Source organism: Dryobates pubescens, chromosome 19 (genome assembly GCF_014839835.1).
Source record: "Dryobates pubescens isolate bDryPub1 chromosome 19, bDryPub1.pri, whole genome shotgun sequence".
NCBI lineage: Eukaryota > Metazoa > Chordata > Aves > Piciformes > Picidae > Dryobates > Dryobates pubescens.
This window is the reverse complement of record NC_071630.1, coordinates 2997140-3015512: the sequence shown is the minus strand read 5'-3', so window position 1 is coordinate 3015512 and position 18373 is coordinate 2997140. Positions and strand designations below refer to the sequence as shown.

The window sequence follows — 18373 nt, the reverse complement described above, 5'->3', positions numbered from 1 at the left end:
CTCTCCTCCCCCAGCACCCCGAGGCCCCTCCTGCAGGGCTGCTCTCACCAGTCTCTTCCCTCCACAGGTGCAGTACTGCGGGCTGCTCTTCAGGCACCAGGGCTGGCCGCTCTGCGTGCACGACAAGGTGGTAGTGCAGCTGGCTGCCCTGGACCGGCGCCTCCTGCGGCCGGGAGACTTCTACCTGCAGGTTGTGCCCTACCTGAAGAAGTCTCCGCGGATTGTCCTGAAATGCTTGGCCAGGGACGAGCGCAGCGTGGAGGAGGTGCCGATCCCCGAGGTTTCCTACACCTCCATCTTCACTCTGGAGTGGCTGAGCGCTTTCAACGGCGAGCGGCTGGGGGCGGCGCTGCAGAACTGCCTGCTGACCGCCGCTGAGAGGATCTTCCGTGTGCCCTGGGACAGCCTCGTCCGCCCCGAGTTCATAGAGGAGCCCGAAGGCCTCGCAGCCGGCAGCCTCCCTGCGCGGCCAGCAGGGCGAGGCTCCCGTCCCTGCCTCCCCGCGGGCGCTGCCCAGGGCGGCTCTCCGGGGCTGGGCTCCGGGGGGCTGCCGCACGAAAAGCCAAGCGGGGACGGCCCGGCCCTCGGCGGCACGGCCCTGGTCAATGGTGCCCCTGCAGGCTCTGTGCCTCAAGAGGACTTGAGAGGTGACCTGGAGGGGGAATACGTTGAGCTGGCAGAGGTTTCGCTGCCCGGGCTCGGGCCCCGCAGAGCTTCCCTGCCCCGGCCGCCGGCGCTGAGCTACCTGCCCCAGCCCCGAGCGCCAGTGGATGTGTCCCCAGGCCTGCACAGCTTCCTCCTCGCTCAGGACAGCCCCAAGAGCCTGGCTCAGGCAGCACTGATGCAGGAGCAGCACTGCCAGGTGGATGCTTTCAGGACTCCTTCCCCTGAGGGTCTCCAAAATGCAGTTCCCCTGGAAAGCAGCAAAGTGATGGCAGGCGGAGAGCCGGCCCCGGGAGAGCCGGCCCCGGGAGAGCCGGCCCCGGGAGAGCCGGCCCCGGGAGAGCCGGCCCCGGGAGAGCCGGCCCCGGGAGAGCCGGCCCCGGGAGAGCCGGCCCCGGGAGGCCAACTGTGGCCAGCTGCCCCTGCAGACACCCCCCGGAGCTCTGCCGTGGGTGCATCCCCTGCCTGCAGGGCAGAAGGGCTCTCTGCAGCGCAGGAGAGCTGCGGCGGAGGCTCCGGCGGCCGGCAGCGCGCTCGGCGCAGCTGCGGCGCTGCTGCGGGAGCCAGCTGCATAGCACAAGTGCCTGCAGCTCCTGGAAGGCTGGGAGGAGCAAGTGGTGGTCCTAGTGCGAGTCTGGGCGATGAAGCAGCAGAGCAGAGCTCAGAAGCAGTGCTGGGAGACGCTGCTGCTGCAGAGGAGGTGGTTCTGGAAGGGCCTGGGGAGCCGCTGCCCGGGGGGCAAATCCAGGAGGCGCAGAGGGAGGTCTCTCCTGGGTCCCCCCTTGGGCCTTCAGCGCCACACTCCACGCTGCAGGAAGGCTCTGGTGCTTCTTGCCTGAGTGTCAGTGATGTCACACCAGGGCCTCTGGGCTCTCCTGAGAGCTCAGGTGGAGCTGTGGAGGAAAGGTCTCCTTCAGGGACCACGGTGGCTGTGGCAGCAGCCAGCCCTCGCTGCAGTGAGCAGGAGGCAAACCTTAGTCCTCCCTTAACTCCTCCAGAGCAGAACCAAGGGGGAGCAGATGAGGTGGTGCTGGGAAGTGCAGAGTCAGAAGAGGAGATTGAGCAAACACTGGGTGTGAATGAGAGGCAGGCTGGCCACAGTCACTGCTGTGCCAAGCTTGGGTCAGCAGGGGAAGAGCAGGAGCTGTCTGCCTGCCAGCATGAACCAGCTGAAGAAGCCCTGCTGGTCCCACCTGCTGCATCAGGAGAGGGTGACCAGGCAGCAGAGCAGCTGAACAGCAGTGACTCTCTGGGCCCTGATGCACCAGCAGAAGGCTCCAGTCCATCTGCAGGCCAGAGCTCTGGAGAGAGGTGTGAGGAACCCCAAGGACAGGTGGAAAAGCAGGGCTGTGAAAGTGAAGAGAACTCTCTGCTGAGCCCTGTTGCAGCCCAGGGTTTGCAGGGAGGGGAGGAGAACCCAGGAAGCTTTTCTTGCTGGGAAAAGGCAAAGCCTGTAGCCTTGAAAACACTGGAATCCATTGAGGAGGAGCTGGAGGTTGGCCAACTGTCCTCAGGACCTGCTGAGAGGCACCAGGAGCCCACCACTCTACACTCCCACCAGGAGGCAGCTTCTGGGGCTTCAGCTCCTGCAGGTACAGCAATGGGGTGGTGGTGTTCTTCTGTTTGAGAGCCTGGGTCAAAAGCAGAGTCCTCAAGTACCTGCCAGGACCCTCTGCTGGGAGGCTCTGGGGTGGCAGCAGAAACCACAGGGCCAGCTGGCATCATGTTGGTGGCTTGGAAGCAGGTCTCTGCTCACAGGTGGGGTGGTGGTGGGTGTTTGGGCTGATAGCTCTTTGCAGATCTCTGGTGGCACAGAACAAAGGCTGAGAGACTTCACCTGGCTGCTGCTGGCCTCCACCCATGGCAGCCAGGGCTTGGATAAGTGCCCTCTGCACTGGATAAGAAGCTGGCTGATGGCTGGGCCCAAAGGGGGTGGGGAATGGTGCCCAGTCACCAGTGGTGTCCCCAGGGCTCAGCACTGGGGCCTGCACTCTAATATCTTTATCAATGATCTGGATGAGGGCATTGTGAGCCCCCCCAGTAACTCTGCAGGTGGCCCCAAGCTGGGGGCTGTGCCCATCTGCTGCAGGGCAGGGAAGCTTTGCCCTGGGAGCTGGAGAGGGCAGGGCCAGGGCCTGCCCCTGGCTCACAACCACCCCCTGGGGAGCTCCAGCCCTGGGGATGTGTGCTTGGAGGCTGCAGCCTGCAGAGGCTCCTGGGGGTGCTGCTTGAGAGGGGACTGAACAGGAGGCAGCAGAGCCCAGGGGGCCAAGAAGGCCAAAGGCCTTCTGGCTTGGGTCAGACACAGGGGGGGCAGCAGGGGCAGGAGGTGACCATCCCCCTGGGCTCAGCTCTGGGGAGGCCACAGCTGGGAGCTGGGCTCAGCTCTGGGCCCTCCCTGCAGGAAGGACACTGAGGGGCTGGAGCCTGCCCAGAGCAGGGCAGCCAGGCTGGGGAAGGGTCTGGAGGAGAGGGCTGGGGGGGAGCAGCTGAGGAGGCTGGGGGTGTTCAGTCTGGAAAAACAGAGGCTGGGGGGAGACCTCCTTGCTCTCTGCAGCTCCCTGAAGGCAGGGGGCAGGGAGCTGGGGGTTGGGCTCTTCTCCCAGGTAAGAAGTGGTGGGGCAAGAGGAAAAGGCCTCAGGCTGCAGCAGGGGAGGTTTGGGTTGGACATTCCCTGAAAGGGTTCTCAAAGGCTGGAAGAGGCTGCCCAGGGGGGTGGTGCAATCCCCACCCCTGGAGGTGCTCAGAAGAGGCAGGGATGTGGTGCTGAGGGCCATGGTTTAGCAGCAGCCTGGAGAGAGTTAGGGAATGTTGGATTTGATGGTCTTGAGAGTCTCTTCCAGCCCAAACAATCCTCTGCTTCCTGCCCTTCCTCTCCAGGATGCTTTCTGCTGGGTGGCTCTACTGCAGGCAGAAGCTGTTCAGCTGGAGTGGGAGAGTGCAGGGAAGCTCTGGCTGCACATCTGGCACGCTCCACTGGAGTCACAGAGTGCTCCTGGGGGGAAAAGACCTTTGGGAGTGTTGAGTTCAAGCATTCTCTACCTCTGCTGAGGTTGGTGCTAAGCCATGGCCCTCAGCACATCTCAGCAGCTTGGAAACACCTCCAGGGATGGGGATCCAGCCACCCCCCTGGGCAGCCTCTCCCAGGCTTTGTGCAGCCTTTCAGGGAAGAAGTTTCTTCTAATGCCCAACTTAAACCTCCCCTGGTGCAACTTGAGGTTGTTTCCTCTTGTCCCACTGCTTTTCCTGGGGGAGGAGAGGCTCAGCAGCAGCCAGCAGGGAGCACTTGCAGCCCAGAGAGCCAAGCAGAGCCTGGGCTGCAGCAGCAGAAGTGTGGCCAGCAGGGCCAGGGAGGGGATTCTGCCTCTCTGCTCCACTCTGCTGAGCCCACAGCTGCAGCTCTGTGCCCAGCTCTGCAGCCTCTGTGCCAGGAAGGCTCTGGAGGGGCTGGAAGGTGTCCAGAGCAGGGCCAGGAGGGGGAGCAGAGGGCTGGAGCTGCTCTGCTCTGAGCACAGCCTGAGAGAGTTGGGGTTGTGCAGGCTGCAGAGGAGAAGGCTCCGGGGAGACCTTCTGGTGGCCTTCCAGGAGCTGCAGGGGGCTGCAGGAAAGCTGGGGAGGGACTTTGGAGGGGGTCAGGGAGGGACAGGACTGGGAGGGGGTGGAGCAAAAGGAGAAGTGGGGAGCTGGAGATTGGCTGTGAGGAAGAAGTTGTTGGCCAGGAGGGTGGTGAGAGCCTGGCCCAGGTTGCTCAGGGAGGTGGTGGAAGCCTCCTGCTGATGCCTGGAGGTGTTTGCAGCCAGGCTGGAGGTGGCTGTGAGCAACCTGCTGTGGGGTGAGGTGTCCCTGCCCATGGCAGGGGGCTGGAGCTGGCTGAGCCTTGGGGTCCCTTCCAGCCCTGCTAGCTCTGGGGTTCTTACCTGGGAGCAAAGACCAACCCTGGCCTTACACCAACTCCTTTCATCTCTTCAGCCCAGCTGTGTTGAGGCACTGAAGAAGGAACCCAGCAGGCATTCCAGGTGTCTCAGGCTCCTGCAGCAGCCTGTAGGCAGGCAGTGTGCAGCCACAAGGCTGTTGGTGCTGGCTGTGCCCAGCCTGGGCTGAGCCTGGGGAGCTGGGGCTGGCTGTGCCCAGGCTGGGCTGAGCCTGGGGAGCTGGGGCTGGCTGGGCTGAGCCTGGGGAGGTGCAGGTGGCACCCTGGGGTGGGGGTGGCTGGAACTTGCCATTCCTGTTTAGCAGCTCTCATTCCCTGAGACCCCTGGCTAGGCAAACTCCCTGGCTTGGAACAGCAGAGCAAGGGCTCCTGAGAGAGTGGGAGGTGCAGAGCCACCTTGCTGGGGCATGCCTGACCCTCTGGAGGAGCAGATCAGAGCCTGGGATCCTTGGGACAGTGCAGTGCATGCACAGGTCCCCAGTGGTCTGGGCAGGAGCTTGGGGCACTGCTCAGCACTGCCCTGTGGGGCTGCAGCACAGCTACTGCCTCAGGTGTCCTTGGCAGGGAGGCTGGGGAGGGCCTGGCACAGGCTGCCCAGGGAGGCTGTGGCTGCCCCCTGCCTGGAGGTGTCCCAGGCCAGGCTGGATGAGGCCCTGAGCAGCCTGGGCTGGGGGGAGGGGTCCCTGCCCACGGCAGGGGGCTGCAGCTGGCTGAGCTTCGAGGTCTCTCTCAGCCCAAGCATTCTGTGAGTCTCTGAGCTGGTAGCTGGGATGTTCAGGGCTCTGCAGCACAGGTCTCTGATGGACCCCCTGGGCTCTGTGGGGAGTGTCCCTGGGGAAGAGCAATTCAAATGGTTTGGGGATTTGGCTGTGATCTGTGCTGCAGGCTGAGGGAGCTGGGGCTGTGCAGCCTGGAGAGGAGAAGGCTCCAGGGAGACCTTAGAGCACCCTGCCAGGACCTGAGGGGGGCTACAAGAAAGGTGCAGAGGGACTGCTCCCAAAGGCCTGCAGGGCCAGGCCCAGGGGCAGTGGCTTCAGACTGGAGCAGAGCAGATTGGGATTGGATGTGAGGAACAAGTTCTTTACTCTGAGGCTACTGGAACAGGCTGCCCAGGGGGTTGGTTGTGGCTCCAGCCCTGGAGACATTCCAGGTGAGGCTGGAGAGGGCTCTGGGCAGCCTGCCCCAGCTGGGGATGTCCCTGCTGGGTGCAGGGGGTTGGACTGGGGGAGCTCTGGAGCTCCCTTCCAGCCTGGGCCATGTGCTGGTTCTGTGCTCAGCACCCAGCTGTGGTGAAGTTAAGCTTCAGGCACTGCAGTCAAAGCCCCAAACCATCATCTCAGAGTTTGCAGAGCAGAAGCAGCAGCCTGGAGTCATCAGGAAAAAGCCCCAGAGCAGCCAGCCAGCCTCTTGGGGCCCAGGGCAGCTCAAGTGGAGCAGGGTCAGCCATTCAGTCAGGCTTGATAGCCCTGAGCCCCACACGGAGCCATGCCCTGCTCTGGCCTCCTGAGGCCACACAGCTACCAAGGGAGCTCAGCCCCAGCTGAAAGGGCAGCAGCAGGTACCCTGCTCTCAGGCCTCCAGATGGATCCTTCCCCTCCAGCCCAGCACAGACTGCCAGAAGAGTTTAGGTTGGAAATGACCTCAAAGCTCAGCCAGCTCCAGCCCCCTGCCAGGGGCAGGGACCCCTTCCCCCCAGCCCAGGCTGCTCAAGGCCTCATCCAGCCTGGCCTGGAGCACCTCCAGGCAGGGGGCAGCCACAGCCTCCGTCCCCATGTGCAGTGAATTCTCTGTCCCTGGCTGTGGTTGGGGTAGTTCTGCTCCTGTGGTGTTTGGTGCCTCAGTAAGAGCAAAGGCTAAGCTGGGTGGGTTCAGGCCCCCAGCAGCAGTGGGTGAGCTGCAGGAGCCTGCCTGGTGTGCAGGGCCTGCCTGAAGCCACAGCAGCCCTCCAGAGCTGGGGCAGCCAGGCTGGCTCTGGCTCTGGGTTTTTCCCTGCCCCTCAGCTCTTTCCCCTTCCTCCCCCTCCCACTGAGCTCATTTTCTGCACAGCTCTGATCTAACTTGGAAAGATTTTGAGTGGGATCTGAGCTGGTTTGAGCTGGTGGCTGAAGAGTTGGAATCCTGGGCTGGAAAGTTGGAAGAGACCTCCAAGATCCAGTCCAGGCCTTGACTCAGCCCTGCCAGAACACCGCTGAGCCGTGGCCCTCAGCACCCTCTTTCCATGGCTTTGAAGCCCCTCCAGGGATGGGGACTGCCCTGGGCAGCCTGGGCCAGGCCTTGGTCACCCTTCTGGGGAAGAAATTGTTCCTCATGGCCAACCTAAACCTCCCCTGGGGCAACTTGAGATCCTTTCCTCTTATCCCACCACTTGTTACTAGGGAGCAGAGCCTGGCTGCAGCCTCCTCTCAGGGAGCTGCAGAGAGCAGTGAGGTCTCCCTCAGCCTCCTCTGCTCCAGGCTGAACAAACTCAATTCTCTCAGCTGCTCCTCCCCAGCCCTCTCCTCCAGACCCTTCCCCAGCTCCTCAGAGTCCTTCTGGGAGTGAGGAGCCCGAACCTGATCCCAGGATTCAGGCTGTGCCCTCCCTAGTGCCCGGTCCAGGGGCACCATCACCTCCCTGCTCCTGCTGCCCACACCATTGCTGCTCCAGGCCAGGCTGCTGGTGGCCTTCTTGGGCACCTGGGCACACTGCTGGCTCATCCTCAGCTGCTGTCAGTCAGCACTCCCAGGGCCTTTGCCACTGGGCACTTTACAGCCCCTCTGCCCCCAGCCTGGCCCATCCCTGGGGTGGTTGTGCCCCCAGTGCAGGACCCAGCCCTTGGCCTTGTTGAACCTCATCCTTCTGTCCTCAGCCTGTCCAGATCCCTCTGTGGATCCTTCCTACCTCCCAGCAGCTCAGGCCTTCCCTGCAGCTGGCTGTTGCCTGCACACCCCAGGGTGTCCTTGCCTCCTGCACCCAGCCCTCTGACAGAGCTCCTCCTGGCCCCGGGCCTGGGGGGAGCCTGTTGGCAGCCTGCTGCCATTCCCAGCTCAGGGCACTGCTGCTGTTCCCCAGGGCTCCAGTGTAGCTGCGAGTCAGCTGGAGGCTCTGCAGCTGTGGAGAGGGTTTGTGGCCTTTGGGGGCTGGGAGGTGACCTCAGTGCTCAGGCACTGGGCCCCACCGGGGGTCAGGTGCTGGGCTCAGCAGCCCCTGCCCGCGGCACTGCCTGGGTGATGCTGGCGCTGCCCAGGTGCTGTTGGCACTGCCTGGGTGATGCTGGCGCTGCCCGGGTGCTGTTGGCACTGCCCAGGGCGCTGCCTGGGTGCTGTTGGCGCTGCCTGGGTGATGCTGGCGCTGCCCGGGGCGCTGCCCGGGTGCTGTTGGCACTGCCCAGGGCGCTGCCTGGGTGCTGTTGGTGCTGCCTGGGTGATGCTGGCGCTGCCCGGGTGCTGTTGGCACTGCCCAGGGCGCTGCCTGGGTGCTGTTGGTGCTGCCTGGGTGATGCTGGCGCTGCCCGGGGCGCTGCCTGAGTGATGCTGGCACTGCCTGGGTGCTGTTGGCGCTGCCCAGGGCGCTGCCTGGGTGCTGTGGGCGCTGCCCGAGTGATGCTGGCACTGCCCGGGGCGCTGCCTGGGTGCTGTTGGCGCTGCCTGGGTGCTGTGGGCGCTGCCCGAGTGATGCTGGCACTGCCCGGGGCGCTGCCTGGGTGCTGTGGGCGCTGCCTGGGTGCTGTGGGTGCTGCCTATGTGATGCTGGCTCTGCCCAGGGCGCTGCCTGGGTGCTGTGGGTGCTGCCTATGTGATGCTGGCTCTGCCCAGGGCACTGCCTGGGTGCTGTGGGCGCTGCCTGGGTGCTGTGGGCGCTGCCTGGGTGCTGCCGGCCCGGCTCGGTGCTGCCGGCCCGGCTCGGTGCTGCCGGCCCGGGGCAGAGCTGCCGGCACGGCTCGGTGCTGCCGGCACGGGGCAGAGCTGCCGGCACGGCTCGGTGCTGCCGGCCCGGGGCAGAGCTGCCGGCACGGCTCGGTGCTGCCGGCACGGGGCAGAGCTGCCGGCCCGGCTCGGTGCTGCCGGCCCGGCTCGGTGCTGCCGGCCCGGCTCGGTGCTGCCGGCCCGGGGCAGAGCTGCCGGCCCGGCTCGGTGCTGCCGGCCCGGCTCGGTGCTGCCGGCCCGGCTCGGTGCTGCCGGCCCGGGGCAGAGCTGCCGGCCCGGCTCGGTGCTGCCGGCCCGGCTCGGTGCTGCCGGCCCGGCTCGGTGCTGCCGGCCCGGCTCGGTGCTGCCGGCCCGGCTCGGTGCTGCCGGCCCGGGGCAGAGCTGCCGGCCCGGCTCGGTGCTGCCGGCCCGGCTCGGTGCTGCCGGCCCGGCTCGGTGCTGCCGGCCCGGGGCAGAGCTGCCGGCCCGGCTCGGTGCTGCCGGCCCGGCTCGGTGCTGCCGGCCCGGCTCGGTGCTGCCGGCCCGGCTCGGTGCTGCCGGCACGGCTCGGTGCTGCCGGCACGGGGCAGAGCTGCCGGCACGGCTCGGTGCTGCCGGCACGGGGCAGAGCTGCCGGCCCGGCTCGGTGCTGCCGGCCCGGCTCGGTGCTGCCGGCCCGGCTCGGTGCTGCCGGCCCGGCTCGGTGCTGCCGGCACGGGGCAGAGCTGCCGGCACGGCTCGGTGCTGCCGGCACGGGGCAGAGCTGCCGGCCCGGCTCGGTGCTGCCGGCCCGGCTCGGTGCTGCCGGCACGGCTCGGTGCTGCCGGCACGGGGCAGAGCTGCCGGCACGGCTCGGTGCTGCCGGCACGGGGCAGAGCTGCCGGCCCGGCTCGGTGCTGCCGGCCCGGCTCGGTGCTGCCGGCCCGGCTCGGTGCTGCCGGCCCGGCTCGGTGCTGCCGGCCCGGCTCGGTGCTGCCGGCCCGGCTCGGTGCTGCCGGCCCGGGGCCGCCTCTCTGAGCCGCGCTCAAGCTGCTCCTCCTCCGGCGCTTCCTCCGCCCGGGGGCCAGGTGGTTCCTGCCAGCGCGGCAGATGCGGCTGGCCCAGCTCTCCGCCTGCCTTTTGATCTGAGGCTCCGCCGGGGGAAGGGCCTGGCCCCGGACTGCCAGCACCCAGGGGTGTGCTTGGGCCTGCCCGGGGAGAGGTGGGGCCGGCAGGGCTGCGGCCGGGCCCGGGAGCGTGGGGAAGGGAATGTGCAGGCAAGGTGGCCTGGGAGCTGTGGGACTCCAGCCAGGTTCCCAGCACAGGGAGTACTGAGTCCAGTTCTGGGCCCCTCGGCCAAGAAGGACCTCAGGGAGCTGCTTGAAAGGGTCCAGCCCAGAGGCACAGAGCTGCTGCAGGCAGGGGAAGATCTCCCTGCGAGCACAGCTGAGGCAGCTGGGAGCAGAGCAGCCTGAGGGCTGCCCCCAGTGCTGGGGATAAAGCTGTGCAGGGCTGGAGCCAGGCTCTGCTCAGGGATGGCCAAGCACAGCACCAGGGGCACTGGGGGCAAGCTGGGGCAGAGGAGGAGCCACAGGAACAGGGGGAGAAACTTTGTCCCTGTGAGGCTGCTGGGGGCCTGGAGCAGGCTGCCCAGAGAGGCTGTGGAGCCTCCTGCTCTGGAGCCTTTCCAGCCCCCCCTGGATGTGTTCTGAGTGTCCTGCCCTGGGTGAGGCTGCTCTGGCATTCCTAGCATCCTAGAGCGGGTTGGGTTGGAAAGGACCTCAAAGATCATCCAGCTGCAGCCCCCTGCCATGCCCAGGGACCCCTCCCCCCAGCCCAGGCTGCTCAGGGCCTCATCCAGCCTGGTCCTCAGCACCTCCAGGCAGGGGGCAGCCACAGCCTCCTTGGGCAGCCTGTGCCAGGCTCTCCCCAGCCTCCCTGCCAACCATTCCTTCCTCCTCTCCACTCTCCCTCTGCCCTCTGCCAGCTCCAAGCCATTCTCCCTGCTCCTGGCACTCCCAGCCCTTGCCCAGAGTCCCTCCCCAGCTCTCCTGCAGCCCCTTCAGGTGCTGGGAGGCTGCTCTGAGCTCTGTCTGGAGCCTTCTCCAGGCTGCACAGCCTCAGCTCCCTCAGCCTGTCCCCACAGGGGAGTTTTCTCCATCCCTCTGATCCTCACCTTGGCCGCCTCTGGACCTGCTCCAGCAGCTCTGTGTCTGTGGCAGCACTTTGGGCCCAGCCTCAACCACTCAGGCTCCCTTGCTGCTGAAGCTTGTGTTGGGAAGCCACTTCAAGGAGGGCTTTGTTCCTGCTCCTGCTCTTTAATGAGGCATTGGAAGCTGTTGGTAAATAAACTGAGTCAGGAGGCAGCCTTGCTGCTGCAGCAGGGGGCAGGATGCTGGCAGCCAGTTGGAAGCTGCAATTACAAGGTCTGAGCTGGCAGCAAGCAGCCAGAGCCTGCCTGGGGAGCTGGGGGCTTGGTGGCAGGGGTTGTGCTGTGCCCTGCTGAGCCCACAGCTGCAGGGCTGTGCCCAGCTCTGGGCTCCCCAGTTCCAGAGGGACAGAGACCTGCTGGAGAGAGTCCAGCAGAGAGCTGGAGGGCCTGGAACAGCTCTGCTGTGGGGAAAGGCTGAGAGCCCTGGGGGTGTTTGGTCTGCAGAGGAGAAGGCTGAGAGGGATCTGATCAATAGCTGAGGGCTGGGGGCCAGGATGGAGGTGCCAGGCTCCTTGGGATGGTGCCCAGGGACAGCACAAGGACCAACAGGTCAGAGCTGGCACCCAGGAGGCTCCACCTCAGCACGAGCAGAAACTTCTTTGGTGTGAGGCTGCTGGAGGCCTGGAGCAGGCTGCCCAGAGAGGTTGTGGAGCCTCCTGCTCTGCAGAGCTTCCACCCTCCCCTGGATGCCTCCCTGGGTGTCCTGCCCTGGGTGTCCTGCCCTGGCAGGGGGCTGGGTGCTGTGGTTCCCAGCCGAGCAGGGGGTGGTCTGCTCAGGGACAGCAGGATGGAGCTTACAGCCAGCATCATGCTGCTGCAGAGGAGCTGCGGGGGGGCTGGGGCCGTGCCCCCTCCCCAGGCCCTGGCCGGGGCGGAGCTGTGCTCCAGCTGCTGCTTTCTCTTGCAGGGCTGCCGTCGGAAGCGGCCGCGGAGCCGGCGAGCGCAGGCGCTGCCCCGCGGGGAGCCTCGGCGGCTGCCGCTCCCCCGGCCCCCCCCGTGCCCGCCTTGGCCTGGGGGGCTCGCTGCGCCCCTGCCATCGGCAGGGACGTGCACCCCCAGGTGCTGCGCAGCGGCGTCGCCTGCCTGCCCGGTGAGTACCTGAGCCGCAGCCTGCCTGCGCGGGGGGCAGCGCGGAGCAGCCTCCGAGTGCGGCGCTGCGGGCGGCTGCCGCCTCCCTCCCTCTCGCCCCAAGCTGCTGCTGAGGCTCAGGGCTGGAGTGCAGCTAGATGAGTGCCAGGGGCTCTGCACCAAGCCCTCTGCCTCCTAAAGGGAACAGGGGGGAGAGGCTGATGGGGTGGGAGAGCAGGGGAGCCAGCTGGCATGGAAAGAAGAACAGGAACATGAAATAGGGACAGAGACACAGCCCAGAGTGGAGCCCAGCCCCTGGGGGCAGTGCTGGCACCACTGGCACCTCTGGTGCTGTGGCAGGCACTGGGACAGTCTCAGCCTGGACAGGAACCAGATTCAGGAGCTGGATTGTGGGAGTGGATCCAGGAGCAGAGGGATCAGGATGGAAGGCAGAACAGGCAGAGTCCTGCTGGGGCTGCAGCCAGTGGAGCAGAGGCAGGACCCTGCTGCTCCCTCAGCTTGCTCCTGGAGATGCCATCCATGGGCTGCAGTCCCTTGGTGGGCAGCTGAGGGTCCCCTGTGCTGTCTGCTCCTTCCTGCTCCCGAGGTGGGACACAAGCTGCGGCAGGGCCCTTGGTGTGCAGAGGAGCAAGTGCAAGGCAGAGCCCTTCTGCAGCCCAGCCCTTGGCAGGGACTGTCCCCAGCAGCTTCTCCCTGCTCCTAGGAGCAGCCTCTGGCTGTGCAAAGCTGCCCTGAGCTGCAGACAGTGCCTGAGAGAGCAGAGCCTGAGCTGGGGAGGGACAGCACTGACCAGAACCAGTTCTGGTCTAGCCAGGACATTCAGGAGCAGCACCTCTTGAATCCTCTGAAGCTCCTGGCTGGGAAGGACAGGAAGCAGAACTTCCTCTCCTGAAAGCCACATCAGCTCACCTCCCAGGAGCCTCAAACCCTTAACCAGGCAGCTGTGAGTCAGAAATGCCAACCCTGTGGCCTCATAACTGGAGTTCAGGAAGGGAAGAGTGAGGGTGCAGCTGATGATGGGCTGCTGGGTCTGCCCTCAGACCTGGGCCAGGCAGTAGGAGCTGGAGTCACTTGGGAGCTAATTAAAGGACAGGGGTGCAGGAGGGGCTGCTGGACAGCACTCTCTGGAACCAGTTTGGTTCGTGGCTGATGAGCTCTGGATGCCTCCTTGGAACAGACTCCTGGAGACCTGCAGTTCAGGTCAGGTTTGTCAGGGTCCTGGACACTGGGACTGAGGCAGTCTCAGCAGGGCTGCAGCTGGCACCAAGCTGTGAGGTGCTGCTGGCACAGGGGAGGGAAGGATCCAGACAGAGGGACCTGGGCAGGCTGCAGAGCTCAGCCCAAGCCACCCTCATGGAGTTCAGCAAGGCCAAGGGCAAGGTCCTGCAGCTGGCTGAGGGCAATGCCAAGCACAGAGCCAGGCTGGGGCAGGAGTGGCTGAGAGCAGCCTGCAGGAGAAGGCCCTGGGGGTGCCAAGGTGCCCAGGAGCCAGCCCTGGGCCCTGGCAGCCCAGAGCCAGCTGAGTGCTGAGCTGCAGCCAGAGCAGGGAGAGCAGCAGCACAGGGAGGGGATTCTGCCCCTCTGCCCTGCTCTGCTCAGAGCCCCCCTGCAGCACTGCCTCCAGCTCTGGGGCCCCCAGCACAAGGAGGACCTGGAGCTGCTGCAGAGGCTCCAGAGGAGGCCACAGAGATGCTGAGAGGCTGCAGAACCTCCCCTGTGGGGCAGGCTGGGTTTCAGAGCTGTGTGGATGCAGTCCTTGAGTCCAAGAGGCCAGTCAGTGAGCCCTGCCTGATTTCTCTCCCACTCTGCCAGCATGGCAGGAGTGGCAAAGCCTCCTCCTCAAGCACACAGAGGAAGGCTTTGTCCCTGCTGTGGCACAGCTCTGGGGGGAGGAAAGCTCTGCTCCTGGGTGCTGCCCATCTGTGCCTGGACCCCTTCTGCAGCTCACGTCCTGGGAGCAGACTGGGGGCACCCCAGGGTGCTCTCTGTGCTGGGGGGCTGGCCAGCTGGGTCTGGTTTACCCAGCACCTCACAGCCTTGTCCCTGGGCTGGGGACAGGGGTGGTCCAGGGCAGTAAGTGGGACAGAGGCAAGGGGAGAGAGCTTCCTCCTAGGCTGTGGCTTTGTGTTGTGCTTGGGATTTCCCCTGCCCCTGGGTCTATGGCAGGAAATGGCTCCTGCTGCTGGGAGCTGCTCTTCACACAATAGAGGAGCAGCCCCTGCTGCCTTGGGTCCCCTTCCTGCTGGTGTGCTGAGGGCTGGGGCAGGCTCACTCCAGGGCCCTGCCAGCTTTGGCATGCTGCAGGCAGCACTGGCTCTCCAGAGGGGGTCCACTGCTCTCTGCCTCTCCTGCTGAGTGTCAGTCCAGAAATGGCTCTGTTGGAGCATCCCAGAACCACTGAGGCTGCAAAAGAGCTCCAAGATCATTCCAGGAGCTGAAGGGATCCTGCAGGGAGGCTGCAGAGAGACTTTTGCTGAGGGGGTCTGGAGCCAGGCCAGGGGGGAAGGGTTTGGAGCTGAGGCAGAGCAGGGTCAGAGTGGAGCTGAGGCAGAAGTTGTGCAGCAGGAGGGAGCTGAGGCTCTGGCCCAGGCTGCCCAGGGAGGCTGTGGCTGCCAGACTGGATGAGGCCTGAAGCAACAAGATCTGGTTGGGAGGTGTCCCTGCCCACGGCAGGGGAGGGAGGTAGATGATCTCTGAGGTCCCTTCCACTCCGAGCTGCTCTGTGCTCTGCAGGCAGGTGCTGGGGGGGTGGAGCATGAGGCAGTCACAGCTGGCAGCAGGCTCTCTCTGAGACTCTTCACTTTGCCCTCCTCTTCCCCAGGTACCAGAGACAAGTCAGGACGGGCAGTGGTCATCATAACAACCAGGAGCACAGCCTGGCTCAACCCCCACTGCAACACCACTGAGCTGGTGAGGCTTCTCCTGTACCTGCACAGCATCCCAAGGTTGGTGACCTCCTGCTGTTGTCTGCTCCTTGCCCTCTGAGCAGGTGAAAGCTGGAGCAGGGACTGGGACAAGCTGACTTTCTTCCCCTAGGAACCTGGTGCAGGCAGTCCCCAGAGTGCCCAGCTGGGGATCTCCTGCCAGGGTGCAAGCTCTGGGCTGTGCTCTCTGTGCCTTGGGTATGTGGAGACATGGAGTTAGGTACAGACTGCTGGAGAGGCTCCAGAGGAGGCCACCAAGATGATCCAAGGGCTGGAGAACCTCTGCTTTGGAGGCCCAGGCTGGGAGAGCTGAGCCTGTTGAGCCTGGAGAAGGCTCCAGGGAAACCTCAGAGCAGAACTCCCAGCACCTGAAGGGGCTGCAGGAGAGCTGGGGAGGGACTGTGGGCAAGGGCTGGGAGTGCCAGGAGCAGGGAGAATGGCTTGGAGCTGGGAGAGGGCAGAGGGAGAGTGGAGAGGAGGAAGGAATTGTTGGCAGGGAGGCTGGGGAGAGCCTGGCACAGGCTGCCCAGGGAGGCTGTGGCTGCCCCCTGCCTGGAGGTGCTGAGGACCAGGCTGGATGAGGCCTGGAGCAGCCTGGGCTGGGGGGAGGCTGGGCTGGTGTTGGCTCTGGCTGAGCTTTGAGGTCCCTTCCAACCCAACCATGCTATGGCTCTCTGGCTCTCTGTGCTGAAGGTCCCCATGCCCTGCAGGCAGTCCAGGCCATCCTTGCCTGCCTGAGCTCAGAGGATGGGGCTGGGGGCTGTGCTGGGGCAGGCATGCAGCAGTTCCACCACAGGCTGTGGTCACCTGGTAGCTTGGAGCCAGGACTCCCAGGCTAGGGAGAAGGCAGGGCCTGGAAGTGTGGAGAAAATCTGTGCCTTGCTCTGGCTGGCAGCTGGGCTTGGAGGCTGTGGGCTGCAGTTTGCTGCTCTTCCTTTCACTTCACATTCTCCCTCAGCTCATCTGGGGCTCTGCTGAGGCTTTGGTTCACCTCACAGGGTGGGAGGGGTTGGAAGGGACCTCTGGAGAGCTGCCAGTGCCAGCCCCTGCCAGAGCAGGAGCACAGCACCCAGCCCAGGGGGCACAGGAACACATCCAGGCAGGGCTGCACAGGCTCCAGAGCAGGAGACTCCACAACCTCTCTGGGCAGCCTGCTCCAGGCCTCTGGCAGCCTCCCAGCCAAGAAGTTCTTCCTCCTGCTGAGCTGGAAGCTCCTGGGCTGCAGTTTCCAGCCCTTGCCTCTTGTGCTGCCCCAGGGCACAGTGAGCAGAGGCTGTCCCTGGCCCTCCCTTCCTGCCCCCCAGCCCTCAGCTCTTGATGGACATTGCTCAGCTCCCTCTCAGTCTTCTCCTCTGCAGCCTGCACCCCCCCAGGGCTCTCAGCCTCTCCTGCCCAGGCAGTGCTGCAGTCCCTTCAGCAGCCTTGCAGCCCTGCCTTGGCCTCTCTGCAGCAGCTCCCTGTCCCTCTGGAGCTGGGGAGCCCAGAGCTGGAGTCAGGATTCCAGCTGTGGCCTCCCCAGGGCAGAGCAGAGCAGAGGGGGAGGAGAAGCTGCCTGGCCCTGCTGGCCACACTTGTGGCTGATTACACTAACCAGAGGTCAAGTGAACTCGCTGCCAGTTCCTTCTGGTTTGGTTTGAAGCTCCTCCAGCACTGCCAGAGGGAGCAGGCTTGAGCCACGAGCAGGTTGCTGCCGCTCCTGCGTTGTGCTTCTCCCTTCACCTCGGGTGTGCAGCTCCACAGACGCTGGGTCTGGCCCAGCGTGGTGGAGCAGCGTGGTAGGACCACTCCTGTCCCTCAGCACAGCTGGCAAGGCCTGGCTTTCCTGTCTGGATCAGCCAGAGCAGCTCCCAGCTGTTCTGCCATCGGTGAGCTGCGTCCCAGGCAAGGGGAGGTTGGGGAGGCTGAGGGGGCAGGGGCAGAGCTCCCCCCGGGCGGCCCAGCGGTGGTCTTTTGCTCAGGAGAAGGTGGCCACCCAGTCCCCTGTCCTTGCCTGATGGATTGGGCTCCCCCCACCCTCCTGCCAGCTGTGGCTTTCTGTTTCCCCCACCCTGCTGCTGTTGACTGGTGACAGCTGTGCCCTCTCTCCTGTGTCCTTGCAGAGCAGAGTGCCAGGCCCTGGGCCTGACGGTCCTGGTGGATGCTCGCCGCTGCTCGCCGCTCCCTGCTCTCTTCAAGGCCTTCAGCATACTGCAGGTGAGCCTTGGCCTTGGCCAAAGGGCCACACTGGGCCTCTCCTCCTTTCCACCCCCTGCTTGTGTCTGCATCTGCTCCCTGCCTTGGGGAGGTGGAGGGATGCAGCCAGCCCTAGCTGAGGAGGGGGACTCGGGCTCACACACAAAGCACAGCACTGAGGCAGGGATGAGCCTGGGGGAGAAGCCTCCTCTCGAGCCTTCAGATTTGCTGAGAGCAGCCTGTGCCCAACCCTGGGCACTGTTAGGACATAGCATGGCTGGAGATGGCCTCTGCAGGGGGCTGCTGTGTGAAATGGGAGGGGAGGGAGGGCCCTGCTGCTGCTGCCCGCTGGGAGAGCGCCGGTGGCGGTGTGGCCCCGGGCGGGAGGTGGAGTCGGAGGTGCTGGGACTCTGGCCTGCTGCAGGCCGGAGGCAGCCCCGGGGAGGGCAGGTGGGCTGCAGAGAGGCTGCCCAGGCTGCGGGAGAGCCCAGGAGGGGCTGGGCCGGGGCTGTGACCGTGCTGCAGCAGGTGCTCCGTGGGACTCGGAGCTCAGGTCCTGCAGGGCTGCAGCCATGCAGCAGGGCTCCGGTTGCGGCTGTGGTGGCTGTGCAGCGGGGCTCCGGCTCTGCCAGCTGCAGCAGGGCTCCGGTTGCGGCTGTGGTGGCTGTGCAGCGGGGCTCCGGCTCTGCCAGCTGCAGCAGGGCTCTGGTTGCGGCTGTGGTGGCTATGCAGCGGGGCTCCGGCTCTGCCAGCTGCAGCAGGGCTCTGGTTGCGGCTGTGGTGGCTATGCAGCGGGGCTCCGGCTCTGCCAGCTGCAGCAGGGCTCCGGTTGCGGCTGTGGTGGCTGTGCAGCGGGGCTCCGGCTCTGCCAGCTGCAGCAGGGCTCCGGTTGCGGCTGTGGTGGCTGTGCAGCAGGGCTCCGGCTCTGCCAGCTGCAGCAGGGCTCCGGTTGCGGCTGTGGTGGCTGTGCAGCGGGGCTCCGGCTCTGCCAGCTGCAGCAGGGCTCCGGTTGCGGCTGTGGTGGCTGTGCAGCGGGGCTCCAGCTCTGCCAGCTGCAGCAGGGCTCCGGTTGCGGCTGTGGTGGCTGTGCAGCGGGGCTCCGGCTCTGCCAGCCGCAGCAGGGCTCCGGTTGCGGCTGTGGTGGCTGTGCAGCGGGGCTCCGGCTCTGCCAGCTGCAGCAGGGCTCCGGTTGCGGCTGTGGTGGCTATGCAGCAGGGCTCCAGCTCTGCCAGCCGCAGCAGGGCTCCGGTTGTGGCTGTGGTGGCTATGCAGCGGGGCTCCGGCTCTGCCAGCCGCAGCAGGGCTCCGGTTGCGGCTGTGGTGGCTATGCAGCGGGGCTCCGGCTCTGCCAGCCGCAGCAGGGCTCCGGTTGCGGCTGTGGTGGCTGTGCAGCGGGGCTCCGGCTCTGCCAGCTGCAGCAGGGCTCCGGTTGCGGCTGTGGTGGCTGTGCAGCAGGGCTCCAGCTCTGCCAGCCGCAGCAGGGCTCCGGTTGCGGCTGTGGTGGCTGTGCAGCAGGGCT

At 65.7% G+C, this 18373-nt stretch overlaps 1 protein-coding gene across 1 annotated transcript in view; it reads left to right on the top strand.

Moving 5' to 3' along the window:
• Positions 1-18373, top strand: part of PLEKHG4 (pleckstrin homology and RhoGEF domain containing G4) — a 97280-nt gene that overhangs the window by 26054 nt on the left and 52853 nt on the right. Inside the window, exons 3-8 of the mRNA XM_054170292.1 lie at positions 68-862; positions 939-1115; positions 8499-9714; positions 11577-11815; positions 14492-14703; positions 16782-16875. Coding sequence (XP_054026267.1) covers positions 68-862; positions 939-1115; positions 8499-9714; positions 11577-11815; positions 14492-14703; positions 16782-16875 — 2733 coding nt within the window. The remainder of the gene's footprint in view (positions 1-67; positions 863-938; positions 1116-8498; positions 9715-11576; positions 11816-14491; positions 14704-16781; positions 16876-18373) is intronic.